The 20,019-nt window shown below is 38.1% G+C and overlaps 1 protein-coding gene across 3 annotated transcripts in view; it reads left to right on the top strand.

Moving 5' to 3' along the window:
• Positions 1-20,019, top strand: part of arhgef39 (Rho guanine nucleotide exchange factor (GEF) 39) — a 28,470-nt gene that overhangs the window by 953 nt on the left and 7,498 nt on the right. The window contains exons 2-8 of one of the 3 annotated variants that reach the window (XM_008401541.3): positions 1,000-1,171; positions 2,711-2,805; positions 6,454-6,574; positions 7,006-7,124; positions 9,296-9,366; positions 13,926-14,054; positions 19,041-19,270. In XM_008401541.3, coding sequence (XP_008399763.2) covers positions 1,022-1,171; positions 2,711-2,805; positions 6,454-6,574; positions 7,006-7,124; positions 9,296-9,366; positions 13,926-14,054; positions 19,041-19,270 — 915 coding nt within the window. In that variant the 5' untranslated portion in view covers positions 1,000-1,021. Of the gene's footprint in view, positions 1-479; positions 1,172-2,710; positions 2,806-6,453; positions 6,575-7,005; positions 7,125-9,295; positions 9,367-13,925; positions 14,055-19,040; positions 19,271-20,019 lie in introns of those variants that run through there. The other 2 variants (XM_008401539.3, XM_008401540.3) reach the window with 2 other exon arrangements.

Below are 20,019 nucleotides of genomic sequence, written 5' to 3'. Positions count from 1 at the left end.
GGACTGCCTCCCCTTCAGGCTTTATTCTGTCATTTGGTAAAATTATTAGACTGCTCTATGAAATGTAAGAGCAGGGCTCCATGAACTGACCCGGTCAGGTTGTTCTCTATACACTTTTCAGATGACATATTTAGCAACCTCAGTTCTAACATTATGCAATTTTCTAAGAAAGTGAATCTGAAGACAAACTATTAAATCTTTAGAAGCTTTAAAAGAATTTATACAACAGGGAAAATAAGTGTTTGATACACCACATATTATATAAGTTTCCCGTTTTCATTTTTGGCCCTTTGCATTGCAAGGTACAGCTCAGCTGTGATGACAGCATCCGTCTCAGATAAAACAAAACAAAAAATCACAATATATGATTTATTTTATATATATATATATATATATATATATATAATTTGTAGTTGAGGTTAATTGTAGATTCTAAATTTTAGATTGATTTAAGGCCATTTAACATTATGTGAAAACCTTTGGAAGTCAAGAAAAATGTCATCCATCCTTCAACATGGAGCGTCAGTCATCACTGAGCATTTCTGCTGCTCATTGGGAGCATGTCTAAATAAATATGGACGTCGTCATGACTGAAATGTTAATTTATTCTAGCAAGTGACACTTATCCATACCTGATAAGTGGTATGAATAAGTGATTGTGAAGGAAAGTTCTTGTAACAGTTCAGTAGAGACCCACAGCTTCAAGAGCCAGCACCATGTCACAGAAAACATTAGAACCATAATATGCGAGCTTCGGAGAAAAATAACTGGAAGGATCTGACTGTGACTAAGCAACCGGATTTGAGACAACTGTAAAGTCAGCAGTCTTCCCTATTTTCTTCTATAATTTCTGATTGTAGTACTGGTTATTTAAATACATTTCTTTAAAATAGAAGTGAAATTTCAAGAATTTTGTGGCCTGTAATCAATCTAATAGGTTGACTATATTATATATTGTTTCAATATAACCCTTGTGTTGGTCCTTATGTTTCCCTGCAGTCTCCTCCTCACCACGGTAACCATGAGCTTCTCCCCTCATCTGCCCAGTCTCTCTGTGAGCAGCAGCATCCAGGAGCAGAGGGACCGCTGGGAGAGGAAACGCAGCCGAGCCGCTAAAGAGTTGGTGCAAACAGAGCAGCACTACTGCCAACAGCTGGAGCTTGTAACCACAGTATGTTTTTATTATCGCTCTCAATGAGGGAGGTTTGAGCTTTTGGGCCTGTTGTTATCAGATTGTTGCGAATTTGAAATTTAGTAACGGCCACACATTTTGTCAGTAACACAAACCCATTTTTTGGCGATCGCATGTTCAAATTTCTTTTTTCACTAGATTGACTATTATGCTTCTTTGTTAGAAGTCAGTGATGGAATAGGCGCAGGAAGAATTGATGATAGCTTTTGTATTTAAACATGCCAGCTCATGGCATACCAAAAATAATACCCAAAAGGTTTTTGGGTATTTTTTCAAAATTATAAAAATGTTTCTATACATCATTCCTTCAGCTTAAAATCTTTTTAATGAGAGGACAAAGTGCCAGAATGACCAAAGTTTTCTCAAGCTGTGGAGCACAAAATCTCCAAAGGCTGCTATTTTCTTATTATTCATATTCATTGGGAGATGCTATTCGACCACTTTGGAGATATTTATGGTTGTAAAGTGTCAATATGTTGTCATGGCAATAGCAATACTGTTTTGCAATGGAATCGTTTTGTTAGAACAATGATATTCAATAAATTCTAATAATAATGTTGTTTTTCAGTAACTCCATCAGTAAATAAAACACAGATTGATTTCACATAGATTAAGATGTTTAAGCCTTTGTTTCAGTTATTTGTGATTATTTTCTGCTTACAGCCAATGATGGAAACATATTTCAAATAAGAATCTGAATGATTGTTTTATGCCAGGCCAACAATAGACAAAAAATAGTTTAAGTAAAATTCATAACAAAAAAATGCTTTCTCAATTAACTAATATGGATCTTACTAGCATAGATGCTCAGCTGGGGTGTTTATACAAAGTTTGAACTCTGAGTCTGTCAAACCAGCACCATAGAGAGATAGGCATCTTTATACTGCACTGTGCCAACCCATTTGGTCACATAAACATACAATTATTTATTTATGCATTTTTTTGTTTTCTCGTGTGAATTGATATTACACTATTGTTTAGCTCTACCATATCTTTTTTCTTTCTTTCTGTCTTGAGTTTAGATGAGATTAAGATGATGATAAACATGAACTGATAATTAAAATGGCCCAGCAGGGTGACAGTGTGCCTGGTCCATTCAGCATCCATCCTCTGCCTCCTGCAGTGATGAAGGGAACCTTACATAACCTCTTTTCAACAAAACCTAACTGAGCTTTTGCAAATAAACCCTTAGCATTAACAACACCATAGCCTTCCTGTGGAGAGTGAAGAAATAATATGTGCCTCTATAGTCTAAATTCAATGCAACTACTAGGTCTCCACCTCTTCACTAGAGGTAAATTTCATTTTCTTCATCCTATCTTCAGCTTAAATGGATTGAGATCCCAACAGATGTTGCTTTATTGTCATTTTGGCAGCTCAACAGTGCTGGTTTTGTGTGAGCTACACAGCCCACAAAGCTCCGACTAATTAATATTTGGGTTTTTAATGCTTTCACATTGTAGCATATCACCTTGTTCCAGCTCCAGAGTTTTAACCGTCTTCTTGTCCTTTGCACAGTTTTTTGTGGAAATCTTGAAAGCCAAAGGAACCTTAAAGGAGGATGTTCGAGAAGGAATCTTCAGTTCCATCAAATCAATTCTTTCAATAAATCAGTAAGTGTTTTTTGGGTACCTGAGTATTTTGAAAAACTGATCACTGGTGCATGACTTGGTAAATTGATGAAGATTAGTTGTTTGTTATTATTACTGTGTTACAATCTTGAGGCATTCTCTTATTATATACCTATAAAATGTCACCTATTTATCCAGGTGATATTAATAATGTACAGTTATTTGTTCTTCCGTGCATTTTTTTAACCCTACATTGACTTCTGACTAGGGGTTCACCGATTGCAGATATCTGGCCGATCGAAAATATTTAACAAGCCTGACCTGCTGATTCCAATTTTTTATTTTTTTTTTTTTTGTCTGAAATGTTGCTAAAAATAGCGAGAAAGTCGCAGAGTTGGCAATTGTGGGCGAGTATTGTTAAGTGCAAGAGTGCAGACATGATGTGGTGGGCGGGATTAACAGTCAGACCTCTTTCATGCAGAGCAAAAGAGGACAGTGGTTGATTTTTAGACCTTTGCTGAGGTAGAAAACATCAGTGGATGAGATCGGCTTCACATGTAATTATCAGTTGATCACCGATTTCCCAAAATGAAGAAAATCGGATTTGGGACATGTCATCATTTTCCAAACTGGAAATCAAACAGCCACATGGGTGCTAACTGAGTGCCCTGTCACTAGGAGAAATCCAGGGTTAAAAACAATACAAATCTTTTCATTTGTTGTCTTTACTAAAAAACTGTGAAATGGTAAATTTCTGAACATTTGCAAAACAGTTTGTCATCCTTGGAAACTGTAGCTAGTTAGGGATGAGTCTTTCTCTCAAGCAGGAGTTAACGGTCTGGTTTATGAATAGGATGGAACAGGAGATGGACAGACGGACTGGGGTTCTGTCTCTAGAGGGCATTGCTACTTTGGTCTGTTGTGGTGAAGAAAGGGCTAGGCTAGGGCAAAAAGCAATACTCTCAATTTACCAGTCTGTCTACGTTCTAATCCTCACTGACTGAACCAACAAGATCCTGGAAATGTGAGAAATGAGTTTCCTCATCTCCTTAGTGACGGGGTGTTGAGTTCTCAGATTCCTGAGAATGACTAGGAGGATGTTGTAGGGTGGAGGAATGTCTGGGGTACCCTCCTGGATCTGCTGCCCCATCAGCCCGGTTTTAGATAAGCAATGGATGGATGGAAATCTTAGCTGTTGCATCTTAAATAAACTCACCAAACTGATTTTAGTCATTTTCTTAGGTCGTTGAACTCAGCTCAGCTGGCAATCATCTTGCCTTTTTGTCAGATTCGTATCCAATGTGAGAGAGAAGTTTGTTCTCCAAGTATTTCTGGAACTTTCTTTCTTTCTTTGACAAGTTGGGCAAAGAGGTGATGGGCTCTTATAGTCCAGCTCACGCTGAAGCTTCCCCAACATGAGCCCTTCAGTGGGGCAGGCTTCAAAGCTACAGCTGGCTAAAACGTGGCAAGTCATCTGAAAAAATACAGTTGGTGCTTGATTTTGAATAAAAATGTAAGCAATTTCTGTTCACAATTGCACTCTTCAGCAAGGCAAGCTGTAGAATTGTTGGTTCGGATGCGTTGGACACCCATAATAAGGAGTTTGAGTCCCTGCAGATGGCAAAGCTTTCTTGTTTAGCGTGCTACAATGAAGACTGAAGTATAAATTACACACTCTGATTTATTGGATGAATGGCTCCACAGTTCCCATACATCTTCATTATGTGCCCATTACTGAATCAGTGCTTGAAACATAGTGACAGTCTATCCTGTAGGAAGTGGTCTTAGGGGAGACGGTGGTTTACTGCTAGAAATATTTAACACTACTCTGTTTGATAAAAGACTTGGCTCTGTTCTGACATGTGGTATTGACTAAACTTGTGTTATAACACCAGAATTTATATTGATACTCCTTATATATTGATATATAAAGTGTATAATCCTTAGTTTCATATTTATTATAAGAACCTATCCGACTGAGAGTTTAATAAAAATCGGAAGCTGAAATTTTCCATCCCTTGTTAGAACCCTCCTAGCTGCTTCTGCATTGCTTGATTATATAGAGTCCACCTAAGCACGGGCTTTCATTAAAATCTATTTAAATCAACTTCAGTGGTAAAGTGTGTGTGCACAAGACATGTGGTTAGAAGTGTCTGGTAGCATCATTTGATGAGGGTGTGTGCGTATTCGAAGTTTAGATAATGAGTTCGTTCACACGTGTCAAAGCCCTCTGCCAGTTGAGTCTGTTAGAGAGCCTGACAGGCTTAGCAACTCCCGTCTCCTTCATGCTGTTGTTTTGGTGAGTTCAGCAGGTGTGTTTTCTCTACAAAGTGGCTCTGTTCACACTTAACATTGACTTACAGGAAAAGTCTCACCCCTGAACCTTTCCTGCTAAGCTACCTGTTCAGAGAAGTTCTACCTCTTGACTTTAAAAACCATGTGTGGTCAGGCAACATCACATCTGTGACACAGATGTGATGTTGCCTTTATCTCTCTCAGGCAATATTGCACCTTAACATAAAGTTCAATGCAGTTTCATTGGGAGTTAAAAACGTGACCACATTCTGTCATGAATGGTTGACATTTTGAGCTATAAATTTTCCTGTTTAAAATACTGTAGAAGCCACACAGACAAAAACTTCTGACCTCAATGGTGTTCCAGGCAACCTTTATTTTTGGAGACATGTCCTCTGATCTGATGGGACTGCAGTGGAAGTGTCTGACCATAATGACCATCGTTACATTTAGAGGAAACATGGGGATGGTTGTTGCCTGGAACACCATCCTAACTGAAGTACGGTGGTGGCAGCATCATGTTGTGGGGCCACCACAACATGAACTGGAGGAGCTGGTGCACTTCATAAAATAGATTCATAAATAGGCATGTTGAGGAAAGAACATTATGTGAAAACATTTAAGAGAATAGAAATTAATTTGATTTAAGTTTTAGGGCCTAAAACAGTCAGACTGTTGCCAACAATGTTGCCAACAAAGTGCTTACACTTTCCTATATGTATAAAAACAAACAAAAAAACAATGGAAACAAGAAGTTTACATATACTTAGTAAAAGTTAAATCAGACCAAACTTTTGGTATGGTTTAACTTTGGTTAAATCAGTTTGGTCTGATTTAACTTTTATTAAGCATGTGTAAGCTTCTTGTTTCCATATTTTATTTATTTATAAAATATATATATAAAAAAATAAATAAAAAATTCCCTTCTCACTCTCCGCGGGTGGTCTGTTTCATCCTCTGAGCTCGGGTCCTCTACCAGAGGCCTGGGAGCTATATATATATATATATATATATATATATATATATGAAAGTGTAAATCAAAGCACATAGACACAATAAAATGTTGAGTTAAACATGTAACAGATAATTAAGGGTGTCGCGTGGCGCAGTGGTTAGAATGGAGATTGCAGACCTCCATGCAGTCGTCCAGAGCTCCTTTGCTTCATGCCTTCCCCCACCGTCTCTCTGACCCGTCCTGTGGGATTAAGGTCCACGAGTGCCAAAAAAATAATATTAAATTGTAACTGATGATGCAACATTTCTTTAAAAAGAAAAAAATGCTGAAACTATTACATATGAAGTTCGAAGCTGTATTAATAAAAAGTTTTGGTTGTCTTGCAATGGTCAAATTGAAATGATTCAAAGTTTTATTTTTGGTTTCTTTGTATTTTACAGATCATTACTGGTCCATTTGGAGAATGGCTACATTGGGAAAGGCCTGGAAAAGTTCTCTTCACATTTGCACCACTACAACACCTATGTGGACAACATCTATAATGCCAACAAAGTGCTTGTGGTAGAGACTCTGCATTTATTATCCAGCTGAGTTGGATAATTTTTTTAATATGTACAAAATGTGCATGTACATATTTTATTCATTTCTATTTACGAGAAATGAAACACCTCACTCTCCTAGCTGCTGGGAGAAAGGATCTGTTCTAAAGTTCCTTTGTGCACCCAGAATTCAGTAGGTGTTTTTTCCACATCTTTCTGCTTTAGCAATCAGTGTACTGCAGCTTACCAACAGATACCAAACCACTTCCAAAAGCAATTTAGTTGTCCTGGAGTAAAATGAAAAAATAAAAACAACCAAGAGCTTCAGAAAGCTTTCAGTGCAAATGTCCCAAAGTATTTGCATTGTCCTGTGTATGACATTGAAAATGAACTCATTTAATATAATGGGTTTCTTTTTTGTTTTTTTTTTGTTGTTGTTGTTTTTTTTTTCAGATCCAGCTGAAGAAAAATAAAGCCTTCAGACGTTTTAAGAAACTACAAGAAGCTCGACCACAGTTTAACAGCCAGAAGCTGGAGGACATGCTTCAAATGCCAGTTCAGCGAATTCGTCAGTAAGACATCACCTCTCTGTTTAAATTGAGATTCTGGTTCTTTTGTTTCTCATCATGTTGGAATTGGAAATTGAATTTGGGGATCTATTTGGTGTTCAGCAAATGTTTTTTTTATTATTATTTTAACTTTGTGACATGGCAGGATGGATTCTTGCTGTCATGTTCACTGCAAATTCTGACCAGGCAATCGGTAGTGAGATTGAAAGTTGCTGCTACGTTTCACATACACATCTTCTTCAAGGTTCGACTCATTGTGTGCTCATAGATAAAATTCTGCTTGGTAGAATAAAGGTTGTCTTCCTTTTTTCTCAAACTAGTATGCCCATTCTCCTCTAATATTCATAAATATATTTACCAGGTCCTATCCTGGTAAAATCAGCCTCATGTTCTACACTTTGCTTCGTCCAGAGGGTCTGGACCCTCGGCTGTTGAGAAACGATTCCTTCCTGGAGGCGTGGCCTATGTTAAAGTTTTAAAGTTTAGCCAGTTGCAAACGTTTGTCTGTGACGTATGCAATGCTAGTTCAATGCTATGAAGCTAACCAGAAGTTGCCTGCACTGTAAACAACCATTCTGCACTGCAGTGAGAGAAAAGCCGATCCGAACCAGTGAGCTGTTGATGTTAACTCAATATTTGGAAGTGTGACCAACACAGACTGATGGGCTTTGTTCACTTCCTCCTTTGCCATCACTAAAACTACAGTTAGACTATAATTCTAAAATGGAGCAGAAAATCAACGTCATTGTTTATAACTTCTCCTTTTGTTCGCTGATTGGCCCAGTAGAAATTCTAACAGACTATCCAAGTCAAGGGTCTGCACTCAGTCTGTGCTTTAGATAATGGTAGGGGAAATGCTGTACTTGGTTCTCTGTGCCTGGAGAATACATAATACTGCCCTTTTAATTTAATAGGTGGGAGATGCCCTTATTATGCCTCATCTGACTGTGTGACTGCAACATAAATAATCTAAGTTGAGGCAGAAATAATATAAAAACGTTCCGTGATTTAAAAAATAAACACCTCCTTCTATGGTAGCACTGACAGGGTTTCATTGTCAGAAATATTTATTATTATTTTTTAGCTGTAGGGTTTTTTAAGTAATGGATGATACTGCAACCCATGAGGTTTCTAAGTTCTTTTCTAAGTGGTTTTTACTGAGGCTTATGCTTATTAGGTATTACTACATGAGAGAGAACGAGAGATGGCAAGCTTCTCCCAGTGTGAGAAGCTTGCACCATTATATTTGGAGTTGTGGGCTAAAAAGTTTGGGAACCATTATTCTAAACAACCTCTGTCACATTACGCTGGAACATTTAATGCCACCAAACAGACCAGAGTCAAACAGCCTGGTTTCATCTCTAATGGCCTCTTCCAGTGGCACCACTGTGTCTGTAAAGCAAGTTAAGACTAGACTCAGGGAGGGGTGGGCTGAGAGGTGGAGACAGACATGGTAGAAATCAATGAGGACTGTCAATGTTCCTGTAGGTCATGCTATCCTATGAAAAAGTATCAAGTTTGTGCAGAGTGATTATTCACCAGTACAAAGTAACACCATGAACTTGTCATTTTGTTCTCTTACTATCACTAACTTCAGTGCAGTTTACTGAGATTTGTGTGTTAGACCAGCACAAAGGAGCACATTCACATGCATGGTACTTTTCATATATATTTTTTAATTTAATAACCTTTAGATTTTTATTTACTTAAAAAAATGAAAATCGTCTATTTTGAATGTAGTGTGAAGCTCTTTGGGGTTCTCTGGACAAAACGCTATACAAGTACAGTCCATTTGCCACACAGGTTTATGTCTTTGAAATATGCGTATAGACTTATTAGGGATCAGATTGTCTGCATGTTTTTTTTGCAGAGCAACAATCTGCAAGGAGCTAACAATGTGCAACCATCTGGAGGGAAGTGTAACTGGGATTATGTGTGCTTTGAGTCTTGTAATTATGGCATCAATATCTCAATTTTCTTTAAACTGCAAAATGTACACTATTATTTGACAGTTCACATCAAATAAACAACTGTATCTTAACAGCTTTGGGCCAAATGGCAGAGAAGATCTTCCAAAGTCTACAGTTCAGTACACATCAACAGCTGTTGACTCTGGTTGACTCTGCATTTTTCTAGTTCTTCAGTTGGTTCATCTGGTTTTGTTTGTCACTCAGGTATAAGCATCTCCTCCAAGACCTGGCCGCCAACACCAGCCCAGACCACCCAGAGTTTGAACAGCTTTCCAGTAAGTATCTCTTTATTCAAATCAGTACATGTTTTTTAGTACAACTAAAATATGAACCTTCTGTATTTACATCTCCGCCTTTCATTATGTCTCTGCTAATGAATTTCTCATTAAATGCAAACAGGAGCAGCGTTAATGTGGTTTGCATCATTGGACAAAGATCATGTTTGCCTCCTTCAAACATCTTTAAGCAACAAATTAAGGAGTCTGCACATTTAGAAACCCTGGCATGTCCTCATGACACCGTAATCTGTCTGATTGTCTTTATCTAAAGGACAATGAAAAATGCTTTTCTTCATAACTCCCGTGTAAGTGTGAAAGCATAATTTGACTGGAGAGGAAATGAAAGCAAGAGAATACTGTGTGTACATGTGGCTCCAGTTTGACCTCATTAATTAGGAGTAGATCAGAGCATATTAAGCAGGCAGTTATATTAATAAGTAAAATCTTCAACATCAGCACAGATCTTGATAATGACTATTTCCAGTTGTCAAATAAACAGAAAATGTGCTTCAAGAGCAAATATACACAAGGAATTATTTATGTGTATCAATTAAAATGTGGTTGCTGGTGTGCTGCGTGTGCTTACAAATTAAAACCTCCTCTGACTCTAAAATGAAGGTACATATCTTACTGTGCCCTCCTTTTTCCTTCCTCTTCTCATTAGTATTTTTTTATCAGGGACCCTTGTATGTGAGGCACATATAAGCACATAATGAAAATTGTTCAATGAGAAATTTGGGATAATTTTAGCAAAACTGGATTAAGCTAACGAACAGAGAATCACAAGAGACTTAACTGTTGTTTCCATTCTGTATCCGTTTGCTTTCCTTCTTCTTTATGCCCTTTTCCCTGAAGCATTACTTTTCTATTCCTGCATATGAAGGCAGGATTTAATTGGTGTACCTGCACTGAGTTTTCATGGTTGAAAATTTTATGACATGAGTGTGTGGAACACAGTCGGACTTGAGCGGTGCAGCTCAGGTTCTAATCTGTGAAGTCTGATAAATCTTTGTACTGGGTGAAACACAACTGAAGAAACGTGGAATAAAGAGTTGCAGTAGGTAGAAGATAAATGTGGAAACCAAGGCAACAAACAGTTCTGCTGTCAGTGACTGTTGAAATAGTCATATATTCTGTCGTTTTTATTTTTTTATTGATAAACCAGACATTTTCATAAATTGCTTCTGTTGTTTTTATTTTCTGTTTTGCTTCTTATTTTGTTTCTTTTTCTTAATTTCTTGTATGAAGTTAATTTTCATAGAATCACAGCTATTTCAACCGCCCAGAGAATCAAAGCAAAGATACTGAAAGTGAATGAAAAGGTGCCACAGTTCACAGGTTAAAATTGTGTTTGCACGACAGTAGCAGGAAGACGTTGGGGATGAGGCCTGCAAAAGTCTTCTCAAACTTAACTTAAATTAAAACTTAAGTTAAGTTTTCATTTATTTTTTGTTGTTGGTAGTAAGATAGTGTTTAAATTATGCAAAGTGGATTAAAATCTAGATTAGTGAGAAATTTGCGTCAGACTTTACTTTTAAATCCAAGCTCACTGATGGCGTTCATTACTGGGGCGTGTCCTCCAAGTGGTTTCATAAAAATGAATCTTTTTATTTCTCTTTCCTGTAATCACTCACATAATTTCTGAAACCTCCTGAAGCCACCAGTCCTGGTTGAGATGATCACTTTAAAGCCTCGTCTTTCCTTCTCTTAATTCTTTTTGTAAATGCACTTTTTGGAGTAGGCCTGGCAGGAGCGAGGGGCTGATTCAGCACCACTGACTAGACTTTGTGCACTCAGGTCCCATGTTAGCCTTCTTCTTTCAAGTCAGAGGCTTTGTTCTTTCCCAAGCGATCCTTGGAGAAATGGAGTGTTTGCAGGCAAGGCGTTTTAACTTCAAAGTCGTTGCATTGTTAACTGATGCACAGTAGAGTTTATGTAGAATGTTTCTTCTAAAAACTGTACAGGAGAACATTGTCTGCATGTAGCTTTTGTTATTAAGTTGGGAAAACACTGCAAGCACCTTTTTCAGTTGTACACTGCACCAGTGTCCAGTAGCTGAAGACAGCCAGCTGCTTTGCACAAAAACAAGACATGAATTTGTAAACTTGTGAGGGCAAAAACTCAACATATCCTCATAGAAATTTCTCCCATAATTATTACAGGCACTGCTGCACATGTGTGCTGCCAGCGACAAAGAGGAGGGGGAGGGGTGAAAGCAACAAACTGGGGCATTAATACCACCAAATGATATGATGGTTTATTCTCTAAACCACGGGGGCCAAATCCAGCCCAACAGGACAAGATAACAGTTCTGTGCTTAAATATTGTTTAATCAGTCACGTTAAATCAGGTTTTATCTGTGTACTGCCAAATTACATCAATGTGAAAAGATGTTCAATATTATTTAACTTTAAGAAGTACTAACTGAAGCAGACATAGCTATTTATTAATATTTTAGCAGTTTGTTAATGGTTTTTATCAATACATTCTGCCACACCAGGAGGACATTCATGATCTTAATGAGTCTGACACTCTTGCTATAAGCTGCTGTCTGAGCGAGAGTTTCCTTGATTCAATTGGCTTTAAAGGTCCACTATTATGCTTCCTGGAACAAGTGTTCTGTGTGATATGAAAAACATCTTCATTACATTTAATATACAAAATCATTTTCAGATATTGAGATTTCACCTTATCAGTTCTGCCTGTTTTGACCTCATTAAGGAATGCGATGTTTTATGGCTGCATCACAATTATGCAAATGAGCTGCTGCTGGCCAGGCAGCATAAACAGACGTTTCAGACGCATCTAACCTGAGTAAATTTGTTTTTACTCAAATTTCAACATCATTTTTCATGACACAGCTTTGGTTTTACCATTTACAGGCAGTTTTATTGGATCGCTAATTTCCAACATGATTTTCAGTCAGATTGCTGTAAACAGAGTTCTTACAACCTGATTTCCTGAAGATTTCTGCTTACAGCTAAGCACACATCCAGTTTGTAAGCTCTATAAACTTTTATTCCACAAGCTAATTTTACTCGGCTCTGGAAAAAAAATTGCATAGCAATTATATATGATTCCTCCAGTGGATGATAAAGTGACATCTGACCTCTGCATTGTTTAAGCACTTGTGCCATTACTTGTAACTGTGACGTCATCAGCCCAGTCAGTATGATGTTCCTCTGATGGTAATGGTTTGACGTTGTAAATCTTTTAAAGAAATGTGGTCTTTTAATACCCCATGCTTGCCAGGTTTAGCTTTTACTGTACATATCATAGATATAAAAACTAACTTGAAAGCAGCTATTGCATTATGGGACATAAGGATCCCTGTGGTGGAGACCAGCATCCCTAATTAAAATAACCATGGTTTGGTGATTCTGAACACATTGTTCAGCAGACCATCACACCTAATCAGGACTCTTTGAATATTTTCATTTTCATTGCTCAGTAGAGTTCCTGACAGGAGCTTAATGAAATCAGGTTGTGTTGGTCTGTGATCTCATGAAGCCTTTCAAAAACAGATTAGAAAAGTTATTGTTAAAAACAAATAATAATGAAGTTTTAGATTTTTTTGTTAATTTTTAAGTTGTATCGTACATTCTAAGAGAAGACCAGCATGATCACTGTTCAGAACGCATCAATATTTGCTTTTGTCTTCACAGTGGGCTGCTTTTGATATTTGCGTTCATCTGAACATATATCTGTACCAATATTTGTGAATGTGACAAATATATTTGTTGATTAACTAATAACTATATTAATTTGTTTCAGTGAAAACTATTTAAAAAATTTAGACATAATGTTGGGTGTTTTCTTCTGTTTACAGAAATTTTTTATGATTTTGTAATTGATGAATGCAGAACACGAAGCAAAATACTCAAGATTATTAAATGTACAGATGACCTGCCGTAGCTGTGCACCAAGCAGCTAACTGCATTCACAGGAAACTGATGATTGCTAGACTTTATTGGGATTCCTATTTATGTGACTTTAAACTGCATGAACCATTTAAAGGAAAATATTTAACTTTGAAAAAGTGTGATGTACTCTGAGAACAGACTCAGAACCAGTGCTGGCCTGGGCGGAATGCTGTTTGGGGTTGGAGTAGCCAATTTACTGTTAGGTTGGAGCTAATACAGGAGAAACAGTGGAGTGGTTATTTGAGTTACTGTTGCCATTTTATTACCTTGGAGCAATCTGCACTCTTCTGAAATCAACAAGACCTTTTCCACTTCTGTACATGTTCTGCAAACTCTGCCAATTGTTCCCGAACTTCTCCCCCCAGCCATTTGTTGGGTCTTAGATTACTTTTATAACTATCACTGCTAATTTTCTAGAGAGATTTTACCTGGACCCATTTACTGCTTCACATGGTTTTGAAATGTTTTTTCTTAACCAAAATGTTTAGTTTTTTCTTACATGTTTCATTTGACACAGAAATGTGTGCATGCCCACGATATGTTTAGAAATACATTCATTTTGATTCAGAAAGAGCTCTCACACAAGTTTTGTGAATGTCCTCCCAATACACTATATGTCTATGATTTCTGTAGGAGCCGTGGCCGCTGTGTGTGAAGTGTCCCAGCGTATCCAGGGCAATGCTCAGCGCCATGAAAACCACCTGCAGCTCTGCAGAGTGCAAAAGCTGCTGCAGGGCCGGAAGACACGGGTGTTTGCTCCAGGTTGGATCCTCCAATGACCCATTCCTTTCATCTTCTTCATCAATTCCCACCATCTCTCTTATACATTCCTGAATCTGTTGCTCAAAGTCCTTTGAGACACAAAGGACCTGTGTACCCTATGTCCTGTGTCCTCAGGACAAAGGGGTTCATCTGGTTTAAACCCCCACTCACCTGTTGTGTCCTTGAGCAAGGCACTTCACCAGTCTTCCATGGTCAGAGTGCCTGATGTGTCAGTCTGCTCCAGTTTAGGGCATTATGGCTACAACATAGCTCACCAGCATCAGTGTGTTTAATGCATCTGAATGACTGAGCACTAAGAAGGCTGATAGCCTTTCGTGCCTCACAGGATTTTATGGCTGTTTTTCGTGTTTGCTCTCTGTCTGCTGGGGGGAGCATGTGTGTGTCATCTTTGACTACTGGAAAATACCTTAAGTAGATACAAGTTATGAAAGTCTTTCAATTAATGAATGAATGTGCCTTTACCCTTCACCTGCTTTCTACCTTTTTAATTTATTTCCTCTCTTGAGATGCAGTTCATCCGGTGCTTTGTGGAATGGTGGCTCTTTTCTTCCTGCCACTCCCCTTCTTTTTGTTTGCCTCAAGAGAATTAGACCTCATTGTAGCGCTGCTCACCCTGCCAATCTCCCCCAGGACCAATTAGAGTCCGGCTTCATCTCCCAGACCAGAAGATAAAAAGAAAGCCAGAATGTGTGTTTCTCTTAGTGTGTGTGTGTGTGTGTGTGTGTGTGTGTGTGTGTGTGTGTGTGTGTGTGTGTGTGTGTGTGTGTGTGTGTGTGTGTGTGTGTGTGTGTGTGTGTGTGTGTGTGACGGCGTGTGTGTGTGTACCTCTGTGTGTACTTGTTTACGTTACCTATTTAGGACTTTTTGTGGTGTATTTAGTAATCTCCTAAAGACCTCATGGTGCAAAAACACATTTTAATGGAACAGGGTTTTGATTAGAGGCAGGGTGTAAGTTAAGTTGATTATGGGTAAGTCTATCCATATACTAAAATGAATGGATAGGATCTGTGTTTGTCATTGTGGACATGCAAGCTGCTTTTAAATCATCTCATGGAGGCTGAGAGTAGCAGATGAATAGCAGCTCATGTCTCTAATGCCAATGTGGAAAGTTTTGAAAGCTTCCTCTCATCCAAGTTCTCAAGCCTTTGCAGTGCACAGGCTCCATTTTAGTGAATAAAGCTCTGGTCCCACCAGGCAGACTTCAGAGGTGCAGCAGCACCTCCCCACACAGCAACTTCATCCTGACCCATTCTCCTTCCTCCTCACCATCACCACCTTTAATGTTGGAGAAAGAAAAGCAGTGCCTATTACAGATCAGAAGCATCAGAGCCCCTCTAACATATTAAGTAGCTTTGGAGGACAGGAGAGGGGCAATTGTGGGACTCAAAGCCTAAATCACTAAGGCAGATACAGCACACCGTCGTGTGTTTTTATATCTGTTTTTGTATTTGTTACTGAAGTCCTAAATTTTCTATGCAAGTAATGAGGTTTGATTGTCCATGCATCTGCCAAATATTTCTCCTTAAATTATTTTTATTTTTCATTTGAAGCCTCATTGTTTAAAAAAATAATAATCTGAGATTGTATTTTTCACCTATATTCATTTCTGATCACCCAAGTATTTTTTTTATTATTTTAAGTCAGAAATCATGTTATCTTTAAATTATACAAAATAAATTCTTAGTTTTCTTGAAGCCCAATATAGAAGCTCAGTTATCCAAACATATTCATGGAAATGTTCATATTCTAGAGCAGTGGTTCTTAACCTTTTTGAGGTACCGAACTGACCAGTTTCATATGTGCATTCACTGAACCCTTCTGTAGTGATAAATAAAATGATCCCCCCCACCCCAAATTCAAGACATAGTTAGGTCACCCCATGATCACTAAGTCTTCTTAAAAGGTAGTCTCTCTGAGAACAGTTCTTCAAAATATATAGTCAGTGTTTTCAGCAAAGTTGAGCTGACTGTCCAGGAACGACCCAAGGTATTTAAAATTTGCCACAGTTTCAACAGGTTGGCCATCGAGAGAAACTGGAACTACTTTAAGGTTTTGTTTATTTTATTTAATTAGCTCTACATTCTTAAGAGAATGGAAACATTTATAATAAATAACAAAGACTGCGGTATTCTGATTTAGTAACATAATTATATTAGTTGTTACCACCCCCACGCCACTAGAGGCAGTAGCAAGCCCGAAAAGATGCGACTAAAGAGCAGATTTAGAATTTCACCGAAGGCTACAGAATCATAGACATAATATAAGAGTGGACTCCGCATTGGCTGCTCCGGCGCAGGAAACACTGCGGCCATCTTGGAGCGGTCGTCCTTCCTACTTTGCTCAATCAAAACAGCAGAAGAAGCCTCAGCACTGAGGGATATTGTTGGTCGGATCGATGGACTATTGATGTGAGGGCTCCACAGACAACATTTCACAAGTAAGATGGACATATTGTGTATATTCTGTGACTGGAATATTACTTTACTGTATTTATGTCCACCGGCGAGATACCAGCTAATATTAGCTACAGTGCTTGGTGTAATAGGGAGTTCAGCCCCGCTATGACGGATAATTGAGATTCCGTAAATCTAAAAAAATTAATTATTCTCTAACATTGACTTAGATGATCTGACACAAGAGCCTACATTAGAAATTAAACAATGTAACATACATTATAAAACCTATATTACGTGTTATAACATTTACCAGCAAAGTTTACACAGGTGGTAAAGACTATTATTTATATGTAATTCTCTCACTCTGTCAAAAGTGAGATACATCCCAAATTTTCCATTTTTGTTTTGAAGGTTTTATAAAGACACGACATTAGGAAGAAGTGGGAGATATCTTTAAAGAGAGACGGATTCACTGCAGCACAGATGAATCCCGGATCGGATTTTGGGCTCAATCTCAGGTGCGGAATCTGAAGCTAGAACTCGTCGGCTGGAAAACAGATATATATATATATATGTATGGATGAGGCGTCTATCCTTATATTATGTATATGTAACATAATAAACATGTCTAACCCCAGGGGTTCGATGAGTCGGTCTCAGGGGTTCGGCGGAGTCTCTGCTGCGGATATAAAGACTCACTTGTGTAAAGTCGTGATGACGCCCCGCTTTGCCATCACTTGCTGCAGAGGATCACGTTACATTGCTTAGCCAATCACTGCTGAGGAGGAGCCCTGATTGGAGGAGCTCCACTCTCAGCATGGATTTGAACTTGTGTCTTTATTTACTTCAGCAAAGCTCACAGTTTTTACCAAATTCTGTAGTTTTCTGTGTACTTCTAAATCTGCTCCTTAGTCGCATCTTTTCGGGGTTGGTACTGCCTCTAGTGGCGTAGTGGTGGTAACACAACTAATATAATTACATTACTAAATCAGAATACCGCAAAGTCTTTGTTATTTATGATTAATTTTTCATTCTCAAGAATGTAGAGCTAATTAAATGATCTAAACAAGACCTTAAAGTGGTTCCAGTTTCTCTCGATGGCCAACCTGTTGAAACTGTGGCAAATTTTTAATACCTTGGGATGTTCCTGGACAGTCAGCTCAACTTTGCTGAAAACACTGACTATATTTTGAAGAACTGTTCTCAAAGATTTTACCTTTTAAGAAAACTTAGTGATCTTGGGGTGACCCAACTAGATTCTAGTTGGGTCACCCCTATGTCTTGAATTTGGAGGGGGAAAAAAATCATATTTTATTTTTCACCACACAAGGGTTCAGTGAATGCGCATATGAAACTGGTGGATTCGGTACCTCAAAAAAAGGTTAAGAACCACTGTTCTAGAGTCTTTGGTTTGTCTAGGCAGGTAAGCTCATTCTTAAGATTTTCATTTAATGCCTGCATGAGAGTTCCATCCAGAAGCTGCAGCTAACGTCCAAAAATCTTTTGCAAATTCTGCCACTGATTTCTTGGCTTGTTTAATACTCCATGGTGGGTTATCTCTGCTTCAATAGCAGTTTAAGCAATTGTCAGCCAGATAAACATCTAAGGTTTGATTTAGGAGAATCTGCTGACAAAATTTAGCTTCAATAAGCATTAACTTGAAGTAAACTGGTAATCCTGGTTAGGTGATCAGGAAAAGACTATGGAGATCGACTGAACACCAGATGAACTAAGAATATTATGTGTTTAAACTCCTGAATTTGAAGTAATAAAATAATTCTCATGTGAATCTTCTCTTTTAATGGGTACCTGCTGTGGTGCTTTTATCTCAAACAAGCTAATTAGATTTCAGAAAGTGTTTATTTCATATTTATTGAAACAGTCAGTTATTTTGCCAGTGAAACATGTGAGAAGTCATGGCATGCCTCTTTCTTTTTGAAGCACATTGCATTTATAAGCAATGTGACCCATTCTTGGCCCCACCACTTAATCTCAGTGGGCTTGTCTGCTGCTGAAAATGTCCTTCCTGAGCCCAAAGGCAGAGCTGCAGTCACTCAGGCTAACTACAATCACTTTGGCGAAAATGACTCTGGACCCAGGATAAATTTTCATTTTATCTATCTAAATGTCAGCTCCCTGCTTATTAGCTGTCATCTTACCGCTGCCAATCAAAGTAAAAACAGGAGCTTTTCTCTTGGTATAGGCCACATAGGCAGTTAACTAGAATGATAACGACAAGAGGTGCTGCTGCAACAAATAAAAAAACAATGAAGCAAAATAAATTGGATTAAATAATAGGAATAGTGTGCAGGTAATTCAACATATTCTCATGCTCTATACTAAATAATTTGATGTATGATTTGGAGTGTCTAACTGAATTCCTTTATATATATATACTGCATCTTCTGCTACATTATGCTGTCACCCATAGCCAAAATCAGAAAAGAAATTAAGCTAAAAATGATTTATTTGGATTTTTTCCATGTTCAATCTTGATTTTTGAATTTCCAAATAACCAACGTCCTGGAGAGAAAGTAAAAGATTTCAACCAATCATCTCCATTCCACAGGAAGATGGTTCATCCGTGAGGGTTGGCTAAACGTGGTTCCTCCAAAGGGCTCTGAGGCGAAGCCCAAGATGTTCTTCCTGTTCTCTGACCTCCTGCTGGAGGCCAGACGCTGCAGCCCGCTGTCTCTCTCCAATGACGAGAAGTTTGTAGGCCAGCATGCCTACCCGCTGCAAGACTCTGCTGTTGAAAAGGTGTTTGGCCACACCAGGAGCCAGGGAGGACTGCTCAGTGTAAGTTCTTGTAACCTTTGGCACGAGAGCTTTGTTTTTAGTTTTTGAAAACACAAACAGAATTATGATTTTCTTTTTTTTTTTTTGCTCTGCAATACACAGAAAAATTTTATATATTAATTAAACAAGATCAGTTCAAACGTTTGCCTATTAGGTTAACTTCAGCACTCAGTCTATCCAGAAGATGGAATTTCTTTGTTTTTTTAGTATTAACCATGCAAGTGCGTTGTGTACTAATTAAAAAGATGCTTGGTAATTATTCTCGGGTGGGAAGGGGCTTTTTTCTTGAGTTGTGAAGTGTTAATGTCAGTGTAAATGATTTAAGACAGGCATATTAAGACCTAGGCCTTACAGGCCAGATATAATTGGATCCAACCCACAAGGTAATTTCATACAATAATGCCAGAAAGGGTTCACAAGCTGCTTGGGAAAGTTAGACGCAACAAGGAAACTTATGGCACTTTCCACTTGCCAAGTAATGGCAAACCAAGTGCACATTTTACTAATTACTAATAAACTGATCATGTGTAGTGGCTTCATAGAAAAGCATCTGAAACTCTATCATAATACATTCATTTTTACACAATGACTACCATTTGTTTTAACTGTCAATATAATGTGCAAAATCTTAAATGTATGCATGATGTGTAAAAGGAAAAAAGGATGAAGTGCTTTACTACTAATTGTCAAAACTATGACAACTACATAATGAGGAAAAAGTTTTTAATAAGAAAAATAGTGAGAGAGGG

This window comes from Poecilia reticulata, chromosome 23 (assembly GCF_904066995.2).
Source record: "Poecilia reticulata chromosome 23, P_reticulata-male-v2, whole genome shotgun sequence".
Taxonomy (NCBI): Eukaryota; Metazoa; Chordata; class Actinopteri; order Cyprinodontiformes; family Poeciliidae; genus Poecilia; species Poecilia reticulata.
Note: the sequence above shows the minus strand (reverse complement) of the source record. Positions and strands in the feature narration are given on the sequence as shown.